This window comes from Setaria viridis, chromosome 1 (genome assembly GCF_005286985.2).
Source record: "Setaria viridis chromosome 1, Setaria_viridis_v4.0, whole genome shotgun sequence".
Classification (NCBI taxonomy): domain Eukaryota; kingdom Viridiplantae; phylum Streptophyta; class Magnoliopsida; order Poales; family Poaceae; genus Setaria; species Setaria viridis.
Window position 1 is genome coordinate 25,273,047 of NC_048263.2, and position 13,222 is coordinate 25,286,268.

Below are 13,222 nucleotides of genomic sequence, written 5' to 3' on the forward strand. Positions count from 1 at the left end.
CCATCTTCCTTTTCTATCAGAAATTTTAGTCCCTTTTTGGAAGTAACTCGTGATGCAGCAACATATAATTGTCCATGTGTAAAAACTGGCTTTTTAAGATATATACCAACATTGGATAATGTTTGCCCTTGACTTTTATTTATAGTCATTGCATAACACACTTTAACAGGAAATTGGCGTCGGTTTAGAACAAATGGCCATTTAGAACCTCTTGTAGTTAAATTTATACGTGGAATTGATACTTTATGGCCAATATTTGAACTGGTTATAATAAGTGCCTCGATCACATTATCCGCAAGATTAGTAACAATCAATCTTGTGCCATTGCATAAACCAATACTTTGATTGATATTTCGTAGCAGTATGATAGGGACACCTATTTTAAGCATTAGTTTATGTTGCAGAAAATTATTTGCATTTAGAGAATTTAAATATTCAATGGGATATAATATATCAGCATCGTTACATGTATCAAAATATTTTGAAATAGAATCTGCACTATAATACTCTTTTTCTTCACCAGGTACAAGCGTTCATATATATGAATTGATATCATCAGCTATCTCATTGGTTGGAGTTAATATTAGCTCTCTCTTTGAGGTAAGTAGGATTTAAATAATTATGTTTGAAGTTAGGATATATAGTATCTACTAATGCTGGAATTTTTGGCTGATCAGTAATAGCAAGAGGTCATTGGGTATGCGAATCCATGTTGGATCTTCATCATTATCGTGCTTGGTTGTTGGTAATTTACCATCCCTAGATCGAGTAACCGGTTAGTAAAATCTTGTAATTCATCTTGTTGTTCCTTAGATAGATTTTTTATTTTGCAATCGCATATTTTGTGTTAGTTTGATCACCTTGACATCTTTCCATAGATAAGATTTTATAATTGTGGCATTAACTATTTGAGATCTTGTGCCATATTCTATTACTGGTAATATCTTAGATCTCCACCAAGCACTACTACTTTACCACCAAATGGGATTGTGTTAGCTTTCTCATCAGTTTGACTAATGATATCTCGTAATGATCGATCTAATGCTTCAAAACATTGTTTATTTGTCATAATTGCTTCGTCCCATATTACTAATGCTGTCTCTATTAAAAGTTCAGCAAGAATAGTTCCTTGTTTGATATCACAAATTGATGTTTCATTAATATCAAGTGGTATCTTAAATCTAGAGTGTGTTGTTCTTCCATTTGGTAATAACAAAGATGCTACTCTGGATGATGCTACTGCTAGAACAATCTTTTTTCGAGCTCTAAGATATGAAACGATGGTATTCCATAGGAATGTTTTCCCTGTTCCACCATAACCTGATACAAAATAGAATCCTGGTTTGTTTTGTAATACTGATTCTACTATAGTATTGAAAGCAACCTTTTGTTTTGTATTCAGCTGTCTATATAATATATTAGCTTCTTCTTCCAATTGATCTTTATCATAACTTGTTTCTTCTTCAATTAAACGATTGTTATAATGACTGTTATACTCAATACTTCGATTTGGTAGATCAAAGTAGTTATTTGTACACCATTCCGAAACAGTATATATTGTCAATCATCTAGTAACATGTCACATACTTGATTATCTGTTATATGATGTTTGATAGGATGGTATTTATGTTCTAATTCGTGTTCAAAGTTATCTGTCATCAATCACCAATTCTTTTCAAAAAATTGCCAATCGTTTTGTATATTGCAAAATAATAGCGCGTTACAAAAAGTTGTCTTAGTTGAAATGATGAAGATCAGGTAGCAGCTTCCTTAAATGTTTGGTACCATTCGTCATCATTATTTAATAGACCTCTTGCAGAGCATGCATCTTTGAATGTACTATATACGACTCTGTTATATGTTTTAATATCTTTATAGTTTTTAGCTCCTTTAACCACCGTTGGTAGCATTCGCAAGTAAAGTCTTTCACCTTCAGCTGGGTTTACATAGTATAGACGACCAATTTTGAAACCATGTTTTCTTTCATTCCATTTACGATTTTTTTGATCCCATGTCCATTTTGTCAAAAATTTACAGTATGTTAACTCATGAGTCTTTTCATATTGTTGGTTTGTTGTAAACCATTCAATTAACATTGTTTTTTGAATATTAGGATTTTCATCAATGTTTTTAGCTCGTCATCACTTTTAATAGTAACATTGTTCATCAATGGTAAATGGACTGGTAATCGTTCTACAGGAGGTGTATGATGATGAATTTCAAATCCGAATAATCTCCACAATGCGTCTTGCTCACACAAATATCTGCATTCAAGATATTCCTTTATTTCATTTATTGTATCATTTTCTATATTTCTAGGAGTATCCTCACCTTTCTTGATACCCTGGAATATAATCTTGGTTTTATCAGGTCCTTTACGGACATACTTACATAAATATTTAATTATTCTTCTTGTTACAATATTCGACATCAATATGAGCTTGATATTTTTTTAAGAGAAACATATTATGTGGTATGACCCATTTATTGTTAAGGTTGTGGTTTTCTCTATAAACATAAATTCTTGTATCCCGCCATCTAAAATCCGTTGTCGTCAAATTTAGTTTCTTCTTGAAATTCTTGTAGAAATTTTTTTGAACACTTTCCTTTTTTTCATGCAAGGGCAATTCAGATTTTTATCTCCACATAATCCATGTATCATATGTTCATCTACGAGTACATATCCTAGAGGATCTATATTTGGATCAGGGATTTCAGCTGAGATTAAACTATTGATTGTTTCATATGTAATAGTCCTTTTATTTTTTGATAACCATACTAATATATGTGCATGAGGCTAACCTCTTTTTTGGAATTCGATGGAATATAATATTGCATCAATTGGGCCAAAGACAATGCCACTTTCAATATCATGCAATAATTCTTGAAGTTTCATATGAAATACTCGAACTATTATATCTGGTCGATCATTTGGCTGTTGCCCTTCTAGTAGCATTTCCAAATCTCTTACCATTTAGGATTGCATGTAAATGTTATGAATAAATCCGGTGGGCTAAATACACGGCATATAGCGATACCGTCATGGTAGTTTTGTATCATGTATCGGCTACTTCCTATATGGCTACACGGTAATAATACTCGTTTGCAAATTTCTCCACCTTTCTACCTTTTTCTATTGCATCAGTTATACCTTGTAAATATTCGACTCTTAATTTACATTGGTTTATAGCAATAAAATAAGAGTCTATCTTCATCTTCGCATGCGCGTGCATCGACCACTATTTGTTTCAATAGCCTTCCATTACATAAGTAAGGGTTAGGCTGATTTGGTCTATAATGTAATTGATATTTGAAATAATCATGCATTGTTAATATTTTTCGTTTACCTTTACTGTTGTTATAATAGATATTGATTTGGTATCCTCTCTCTCCATATGGAAATAACAATGGATATTGTAAAGCCATGTATGCAAGGTGATATATTGAGATTTGTTGCAATCCATGTCTTTTGCTACTTACTATGATATCACATGTACAATTTTCTGTTGAATAGTCACCAACTATTAATAGTGCTAACTCCTCAGCAGTAGGCATTTCATATTGTACAGGATCATCTTTTCAGCCCCAATAATGCGGACATTAACATCTATTCCATTATATTTTTCCAGTAAATCTCGTGCTAATGGGTTACATGTATCCAACATTTCTTTTAATTCTTTTATAATACCAAGATGTAAGTCTGTATTGTTAGAATCTTCATGTGTAATAGCTTCGAGCCTATTGTTTATTTCATTTTGTGTGTCAACAATATATAATTCAACAAATTTTGGAATATTATTTGGCTGCGGTAACAGAGATCCTATACAATGATGTATTTGTCCGCTAACACGAAATACATAAGGACCATCACCTTGATTAATAGATTTATCTATATTACCTCCCGTAGATGTAAAAGAGAATAGACTATTATATTGTCTTATTTTCTCTAAGAAATGTTTCGATCTACTATCACCATTATAACTTTGTAGATCACCATTATAACTTAATAAGGTTGATAAAGGTCCGGGTGGTTCTTTAAAAGGAGGTATTTTGATTTTGCCTTCTTTACAACATTGCGTATAGATAATATTTTTATCCCTATATCTTTCATATCTAATTCTTTCTTCAAACCAGAATATAGCTCCACAATATTTGCAGCGATTTGTAGCTATGCCATAATATGAACGTCCAGGATAAGAATCTTTCAAATGTTGTATATACTCTGGAGAAAAATGGATCGTGCCATGTGGTATAGATAGGTATGCTAATCTCTTTTGCATGTTCATACATCTTCGCCTCAGTCTATTTTCTTTTGTATCAATACTTAGTATGTTGCTATCTTGTTGCCTTTCTGATAAACATGTCATTTCATATTTCATTTTTTTAGTTGTTTAAACGCGTCTGAAGTGGAAACTATAGCTTCACTGTTACATTTTCTTTCTTGCTTATATTCTAATTTAATTTTCTTTGCATGTATTTTGAGAGTATCAACATTAAATTTATTATCAGGTCTTCTGCCTTTTTTATTATTAGTATTAGACATGTCTTTGTAAATGTATATGAAAATCAAAGAATAGGTTAGTAACAAATAGTTAAATGAAAATCAAAGAATAGGATATACAATACAAATACACATATCTTACACAAGTAAGTGCAACTACTTATCGCACAAAGATAGAAGAAGAAGAAGAAGAAGAAGAAGAAGTTACATACATTTGGAAATTAGAAAAATTCATTAAAAAATCCATCTCCTGATATCTGACATAGAAAGGATTCCTAATCTATTATGTATTTAACAATAGTACAATACCATTTAGTGGTTGCACGTATGATATTTTAACTGTAGGTATAACCATGAACTATAAGGGAGTGTTTAGTCCCACCTTGCTAAACTTTAGTTGCTCAAGTTTAGCAACTTTTAGCTGCTAAACTGCCAAACACCCTTGCTAAAGTTTGCTAAAGTTGAGTTGCTAAAGTTTAGCACTTTAGCAAGTTTTTTGTTGCTAAACTTGCTAAAAGTTGGACTGGACATCCTATACCCCTTATTTATTGTTGTCTGGTGCGCACCTCCCTACCTCCCTCCCGCACCCGCACCGGCGTCTAGTAGACACATCCGCCGCATCCGCCGCTGCTACTCCATCCCCACTCCTCTGCTCCTCGCATCCACCGCCGCCGCTTGACACATCCACCGCTGCCGCTTGACGCGTCCACCGCCGCCGGCTCCTACAGTCCAGCCCTGCCGCTGGTGCTCGCACCCCATCCGCCGTAGCTCCCGAATTCATCCCCATCTCCGCATCCCATCTTCCCCCCTCCCACCACCCCCCACCCCGAATATGTGCCGCTGCCACCCCCGATCCGCCGTCCTCACCGCCGCAACCCCCGGATCCATTCCTATCACCGCCGCCAACAGCCTCTGCTCCATCCCCCTACCCGTCAGCGCCTCTCCCTATTCCATCTCCATAGCCGGTGCCAACATCCCCAGCCCCATCCCCACCGCAACCGCCAACGCCCCCCTGCACCATCCCCATCACCGCCGCCACCACCCCTTGCCCCATCCCCACCGCAACCGCTCCGAGCAGATGGATAGATACCGTGATTAGTTTTCGCAGGGTGCTTCATCCTCAGCGGCCCCTTCTTTCCCTAATCCTGCTGCTGTCCCCGATCCAGATGAGTTGGAGATCCTGTCCCAAGGCCCATCGCACACTCGGGCGGCTCCATCTCTCTCGGTTGGGAGGGTTAACATACATGATCTTGACCTCAACTCCCAGGATGAGGCATTCCCCTTCCTCGATGAGTATTCGGATATTCTAGAGCCTGGAAGAGGACGCGGCGATGGTGGTCATCTCAGCTCGTTTTAACCTCCCGTCAGAGCGATGGTGGTGTTTACATCAGCCGGGGAAGGAGTGTCATTGCACGCGGTCGTCGCCGTGGCCGTGGAAGGAGTGCTACTGCTTCACTTTCGCCGCCCAGAGGTTTACCTCTTCGTTTTGTTGAATTGGTTCATCTTGGTGGATGTTCTTGGTGATTTATCGTTGCTGGTTGTGATTGGTGCTCTTCTCTTGCATTGCAAATATGTAAAGGAGTAGAAAAAAAGGTACGCAATGCAAACTAAAAAAACATGAACCAGTACTAATATTGGTATGAGTCAGAGTTATACCTTTTGTTCATAAAATGGTTTGTCCTTCCTTATCTTTTATCAAAATATTCCTTTTTTTTATCACTCCAGGTTTTGTCCTGTTTGTTCAAGTAAAAAGAATTGCAATCATCATTTGTATGATTATAAGGCTAGTTACGAAAGAAATTCAAGTATACAATAATACAAATTTATCTAAGTGTATTGTAACCATCTACTGAAGATCTTCAAATATATTATTAAATTCACATGATGATTTTGGACGAGTGGATTTGATGAAGTTAATCGAAGGAATATGATTTAGTAAGAAAGCAAGAGAAAAAGTACCGACAGAATAAGGCAAAGAGTAATTTTTTAAGCCGAGGTTTAAGATTTGGACTTTACATTGAGGCATTTTTTTCAAACAGGTTGTGTGCAAGAACATGTTTATGCTCAAAAGGCCATCATCAAATTAGATGGAACCATGACCTGGCAAAATCCACGCAGGAGAAAACAAAGTAGTAAGATGCCATGGTGCGGATGGCAGGGAACAATATTCTAGGACTGGTGCTACGGAGGCCACTCCGGCGATGTCGAAATCCATGGCCGACGGCACCATGCAGAGACCGCCGGCAAGGGGAGCACGGGGATTCGAAAGCATACGGCCAGCGAGAGGACAGGAACTATATTCGTACCTTGTCTGGAAGCCGCTGATGATCTAGTTGTGGATGAGTAGGATTGCGATTTCAAGACCGGATCACTCGTGAGATGAGATGAGATGGGATGGGATGGGTTTTGTTCTAGCCTACGGGAGAAAGAAGATAGGAAGATTTATTTACTGCCCTCTCCTCTGTAACTTTCCAGACATCTCTTTACTCTCTCAGACTCCCTAGAGCCATCTTGAGCTTACACATTCAGAAGGTGAAGAGTCGAGTGAATTATTTCTGCCGTGCAATCAGGTGCACCGATGGATTGCCATCCAACGATTAATGACTTTAGGCTGCTGTTATGATGACGTGGTGCAATAGATGATTGTTACCGCGACGCGGTTTCAGTCAAGAAAGATTGCTTGTCTGAAGATTGAGACTGGAATCCGATCCCGGCTTCCACTCGACCTTATCCACCAGGGCAACAAGGCTCTCGGTTCTTGCCTCGGTGCATCCGTTTCAGGACTTGACTAATACTTATTACCATGGGTGGGTGATGTATCCGAGCACACTGGATTACAGAAACTAACCAGGCGTGCTGCTCGAGGGGGCAGTGAGCAGAGGGGCGGTGCCTGTGCCGGCCCAGGTGGCCTCCCTCCTGGTGCCGCGGCATCAGAGCATCTGACACACGGAATAAACTACCGGGAGATGGGACAGGCTTTCGGTTGAAACCGCACTGAAAACTGTGACAAATCGCAGCGGCATCTGAGTGATCTGTTGGCATGTGCACTAGAGCAAAGCGTCAGAATGGAAAGAAAACGGCAAATGGCGAATCGGATCGGGTTTCAATTTGCATCGCGGATAAGAAAAGGAGACCAAAATGGCGATTATGCTCGGATGCCACCGATGATCTAGTTGGAGGTAGGTTGAAGTTGAATTCAGGTGGTACTGTGGCATCCCAGCAAAATCAGTCATGTTCATTTTGGAGTAATGTTCAAAGACCGAGAAAGACACATGCGCCTGGATCTGGTCGTGCAATTTGAGCCCACTCGGGGCGCCATTCTATCGGGCACTATGCGAAGGCAGTAACAAAAGAAGAACGTTTCATCCAGGCATTGAGAAAACCGTTCCTGATTCCTCATCTCCTCCAACTATATATGCAACAATTGAGCTTCTCCAAGTAAAGGTAGAGCAGAAAGAAGGGGGAGGGAAACCATTCGTCTCCCCCAAGAAGGTGGTCGCTTCTTCCAATTGAAAACGAAGATCCTGGCATATATTTCAAAAAGGAAAAAAATGAATCCATAATCAAAGGTGCGGTGTTGCCTTCAAAGTGTAAGTAAGAACACAGGGTTCCAAACTTTCCATCACACGCCTTAATAAAACCACACGACTAAAAACATGGAACAAGAAATACCCTTGCCTTTGCTTCTAATCTTTACAAAATTTCAAGTACCAGAAACACTAAATGATCAGCCATGTATGATTTTTTCTTGAAATGGTAATGAGTTAAAGGAGAGGAAGAAGAAAGTACACTTCTAACATTTTGGTACTGGTCTACGCATGAACCCTCTCCAATACAAATTGTTAAGGATTATATACCATGGGTGTATGGCCGTTTAGCACGTTTACACGCTACCCAGTGCCTAGCTGTGTCGTTTAACCTGTTTAATTGGTTGTTTAGTCCGAATAAAGAGCTAAATGGTAGGTGACCAACTGTTTAGTGTTTAGCATTTAGGGTAACATTGTATACCGGAGAACTGCAAGCCGTGTAGTCTGACAGATAGTATCACAAGCACAGTAATTCTACGTGTCTCCCTTATTTCCATGCGTATAATCCAATATGTTATTGATATAGTCATAACTCATATAGCATCTATTATTTATTTTGGATCAAGAATCCATATTAATAATTAGGAAAAACAATTACCAATAATATGAAACATTGTTAGTGATGTTATTTTTATGGGATAATATAATTCTATTATTTAACTCTCAGCACTAGCAAAATAATATTTCAAATATATTGTGGTACAAGCAACTAATGTGGCATGATAAGTTTTGAATCACGAAATCAAAATAAACCTTTTGTTGGAGAATGCACACGTCCATAAGAAGATTATTCCCTTCGTTCCAAATTATAGGTCGTTTTGCCTTTTCTAGGTATATAGATATTATTATGCATCTAGATAGAGGGTATATTTAAGTGCATAATAAATCTATGAATTAAAAAAAAGTTAAAATAACCCATAATTTGAAATGAAGAGAGAACTATCCTTCGCCCAGTTACCCGCGCGAAATCATTGGCCATTTCCGTTAAGTCTATGTCCGTATGAGCCCCGGTTCTTGTTGAGTTTGTAGCGTGATCGCATAGCTGTAAAGAGGCTGTTGACACCCTCGATCACCCTGAGGACGCTGCCGTCGGCCGTGTCGACGACTCGCAACTCAAGCATCCGCTTCCTTGTCGCGCTTGTGCCCGAGGCGCGGCCGTCGGAAGTGCAGCCTCCTTGTTCCACTTCGAACTCATCCGTTTCCTTGTGCTTGTGCACGGAAAGAAAGAAGGACGCCAGAAGCAGCAGCAGCTGCCGGCGGCGGAGAGCGCCCACCATGGTCACGGCGGCGATTTACGGAGTAGCTTTTTTTTTTGGCACCACCGTCCATCACCCTTTATTAATCAACTTGGGGTACAAAGTTACAAATACCTTGTGGCGGCGGTGATAACAACCAAACTTATCTACCTAACTCACAATAAACTGAGGTTCTAGCTAAATTATGAGCGTCTACATTGAAAGCTCCACCTTTATGAACGAACTTGAAAGATTCAAAAGCCTTCGGCCTAGCCTTGATCTCTGGGACGATATGCCCATAAGTCCCATTGCCAGCTCCTTTAATAATTCTCTCGCCACATTGACGCTATCACAAACTAGACGAACCTTATTGAGCATGAGGTCGCTAGCCAGGGCAAGTCCTTATCTGCAAGCAACTGCTTCCATCGATTCCGACTCCGTAATCCCATCATTAATTAGCACTGCTTCCATCGATTCCAGTTCCGTAATCCCATCAATAATTAGCACTGACGTACTTATGAACGAGCCAATGCATCCCTTGCCATGACCGCAGCAGCTTCTCTGCCAGCTAGGCTCGCGAAATTGTGAGGATGTTCACCGCGCCAGGCGGCCCGCCACGAGCCCGCTCTTGGGCCTTGCCAAGCCTCTGTCGCGGTCCGTTGGGCCTCCTCTCTCGTCGAGACGGCGTAGAACTCGTGGGCTCCTGGCGCCGACGGCCCGCGCCTCTCTCGTGCGCCACCCCGTCAAGTACGTCGATTCGCCGCGCGGCGAACCACCACCTCATCCAAATTCCGCCGCCGCGTACCGGCAGGCGGCAGCTTCACCTCAGCCAACACACGCAACCCCTTGCCAATGCCACATCCCGGTCGATCCCGGTCGATGTGGTTTGTCCACACATCCCTCCAGGCCCCCGGATCTGCTCCATGTTCCTGCAGTTAAGAGAGAATCCTTCGTGCGTTCGCCGGCGGAACCAATCATCGCGCCGGTTGCAGTTGCAGCTCCAACCTGACCCAGAACTGCAGAGATCATCATAGCACCGTCCATCCCATCACGCAGCTCGTCGGTGTCGGAAAAGGAGAAGGGCCAGTTCGCGTCCATCTCCTGCCAGCAGCAGCAGCAGCTAGCAATGATCTCCCCCTCCCGCACTCTCGTAACCGCCTCCACATGATCATGATGGCGACCCAGACACCCCCGGTGGTTGGGGCAGCCGGCGACGAGGAGCACGACCACTGCATTTGTATCCTGCAGTAGGCCGAACCACGCCGAGATACAGTACAGCGCTAGCTGCTCCATTTGGACGTTATTACAGTACTCACCGCGATGGATCACGGATCTGGAACTCTGAATCTAGTTTTGTCAGACATCTGATCTTGTACCGTGCACTGCGGTCGGATCTCAGAGCCAACCCCAGGTAGATTTTCAGCTTCCGGTAGAGGAGAACATGGGGGTGATGTCGAAATGCTATCAGTACTAGATAAAAGACGAAGAGCTCTGGTCCTAATCGCGATCCTAATCCCTATCCTAGCGCGTCTTACTCAAGCTGAGCCGGAACTGGGAATTTTGGGGTGAATTGACGCAGCAACCAACGAAAGTAATCACGTAGTACATCATAGTTTCCGCCTTTAAGGCTTGAGCAACTACTTTTCCACCTCCCAAGAAATCTAGAACATCACCTCTCTCGACAGTTCCAAGCTGCCACAGATGACGATTTTATCAACCGCACCAACTCTAACCAAAAGAAGCTGGTAATTCAAGCCATCTGAAAGACTGAAATGGAAGTGGCAAAGACAGGTAGCTTGCTCACGCTGGAGACACGGCTCAGCAAAATCTACCTGCTAATCCACATAGGCCATCATTCTTCCCAGCGGAAGCACAGACCATCACGGAATCACAATCTGCAATCCAGGCAAGATGAAGCTTTTTGCGAATGCCACCAACTCTAACCTAAAGGAAACTGGTAACTGAAGCGTTTCTTCTGAAAGAAAAGCGGCAAAGAGATGCAGCTTCTTCAGACTGGATACATGGTTCAGCAAAATCCAAGCGCTACAGTAATCAGCAATCTACGCAAGATCTAATCTCAGGCATCACAACAAGGGTGGTACTTCAATACTAGAATGGCAAATGGCGGTAATTACATAGGTCTCAGTTTTCACCGTCTCAGCTGGCGATCCAGTTGAGAGATGGGGATAGTACGGACGGAAGCAAGAAGAAGCAGGACTGGAGCAGGGGAGATTCATCATCTGAAGGAAGCAGGCGGGGAATCAAGCAGCAGAAATCGAGGGATCCCACACACAAATGACAAGAGAAAGGCAAAAGCAAAAATCTTCCGATAACACGGATCACAGCAAGAGGAATACTAATAGGGTCCCTTCTTCTGATACGAGATCAAGTTCTTGTTCTCCTTCTCTCACTTCCTTTGCTCCTCGCTTCCGCTTCTTGGGTTCTTGGTCTGCGACGATTCCGGGACTCACTGGGCCTCGACGGTGCGAGAGGAGGCGGAGGGCGGGACGCCCTGCGCCGGCGCGGCGCCGGACGAGGCGCCGCCGGCGGGGGAGGTGGGAGGGGACGGGTGCGGGTGGCCGTGGCCCTGGGAGTTGGTGCGGTGGAGGCGGCACTTGAAGGACCCGGCGTGGGTCGGGGGAGCACACACGCACTTGCCCCCGCCGTGGCTGTGGCCGCCGGAGGACGCGGACGAGAAGCTGCGGCGCATGGTGCGCGGCGACGACGCCGCGGCGCCCGTCGGGGTGGTGCTGGCGCTGTGGTGGTGCGGGCCGTGGAACCTGCCCTCCTCGCCCGTCGTGTCAACGTAGTTGGACGCCATGGCTCTTCACCGACCTGCAGGTTCCAATAGATCGTCGTCAGAACTCGAACCACGCGGCGTCTTACAAAATCAAGGAGTAAAATCCTTGTGCGTAACGCAGCGAGCAGGGGCAATCAAATCGCGTTCATAAATTCCACTAAAAGGATGTTTATTTTCCACTACGACTTCTAGTCAGAACGAATCAAGGCACCATCCAGTTAGTGATGTTCCAGTTCTGACAGTTGCAAAATTTCATCTCGAAACAGAGGATTAAGATAAGCAAGTCGTGCATCTTAGCATGCTTCTTAGAAACATCCTAATATATTATCATAGTACCAGCAGATAAGATTGAGCTGAAGAGCGGAAGATAAGAGAGACGGAGATGGCTACCTACGGACGAAGACGGCGGAGACGGAGAGGATAAAACGGCTGGAGGAAGAAGACGACGACGCGGTCACACTTGACAAAGTGCCAAACTGCGTTATCCAGGCCTTGGCGTCCCTTTTATAGCCGGCGACGGCGAGGTGCCCGCGGGCAGGCCGGGCAGAGAGGGCCTGCCCGGGTGTCCCTCCGCCGACCCAAACCCGCGGGCCCCACAGGCTCACCACCCTGAGCGCAGCCCCAGGTGGGTCCGAATGACGATGATACCCTCCGCGTCCCCGGTGGTAACCGCTCTGCCCCGCCGGATCGCGTCGTTTGCGCGCGAAACGGATTTGGAGCCATTCGGGCCCGGCCGAGTACGCGCGCTGGCAGGATGGATTGGCCTGCTGCTACGTGGGTACTGCCGAGCTCTACACGCGTACGTGCGTGTTGTATGTACTGACGATTCTACGAATACGAGTACTATTGTACGGTATGAACGAGTATTCTATCCAGTGATCTGTGGGCGTGCTGAGCCAGAAAGTGTAGATCTTGATGCCGAGTGCCCACGGACTCTGCGCCCATTCCTGCGTGCGGCGCCTACTAGGCTAGTGCTTTGTGAGAGAAAAATATGACCGAGCCGAGCTCGAGTCCGGGTTTTTTTTTATAAAAAAAAAGATTGGGCTTTTGTTTGCTGCCTCCAGCTATGTGTGCATCCCCACCTAATGGCACGATTAGA

At 43.3% G+C, this 13,222-nt stretch overlaps 2 protein-coding genes across 2 annotated transcripts; both read right to left on the reverse strand.

Moving 5' to 3' along the window:
* Nucleotides 1-829: 829 nt before the first annotated feature.
* On the reverse strand, nucleotides 830-10,616 carry LOC140221644 (uncharacterized). The gene is made up of 3 exons (XM_072291380.1): nucleotides 10,329-10,616; nucleotides 1,786-2,054; nucleotides 830-1,502 (listed from the first exon to the last, which is right to left on the reverse strand). Exons 1-3 carry the CDS (start codon nucleotides 10,614-10,616, stop codon nucleotides 932-934), a joined length of 1,128 nt encoding a protein of 375 aa, XP_072147481.1. The 3' UTR covers nucleotides 830-931.
* A 791-nt stretch (nucleotides 10,617-11,407) lies between these two features.
* On the reverse strand, nucleotides 11,408-12,664 carry LOC117837508 (uncharacterized). Its single transcript, XM_034717161.2, has 2 exons — nucleotides 12,514-12,664; nucleotides 11,408-12,158 (listed from the first exon to the last, which is right to left on the reverse strand). Exon 2 carries the CDS (start codon nucleotides 12,142-12,144, stop codon nucleotides 11,791-11,793), a length of 354 nt encoding a protein of 117 aa, XP_034573052.1. The 5' UTR covers nucleotides 12,145-12,158; nucleotides 12,514-12,664; the 3' UTR covers nucleotides 11,408-11,790.
* Nucleotides 12,665-13,222: the final 558 nt, after the last annotated feature.

Excerpts from the sequence above, each read along its gene's own strand:
- LOC140221644 (XM_072291380.1), bottom strand. The coding sequence starts at position 10,616 with ATGGAGCAGCTAGCGCTGTACTGTATCTCGGCGTGGTTCGGCCTACTG. Across the intron at positions 2,055-10,328 it reads TCTCTGCAGTTCTGGGTCAG|ACTCATGAGTTAACATACTG; the intron begins GTTGGAGCTGCA and ends CAATATGAAAAG. Across the intron at positions 1,503-1,785 it reads TTAAATAATGATGACGAATG|TATTGAGTATAACAGTCATT; the intron begins GTACCAAACATT and ends ACCAAATCGAAG.
- LOC117837508 (XM_034717161.2), bottom strand. The coding sequence starts at position 12,144 with ATGGCGTCCAACTACGTTGACACGACGGGCGAGGAGGGCAGGTTCCAC.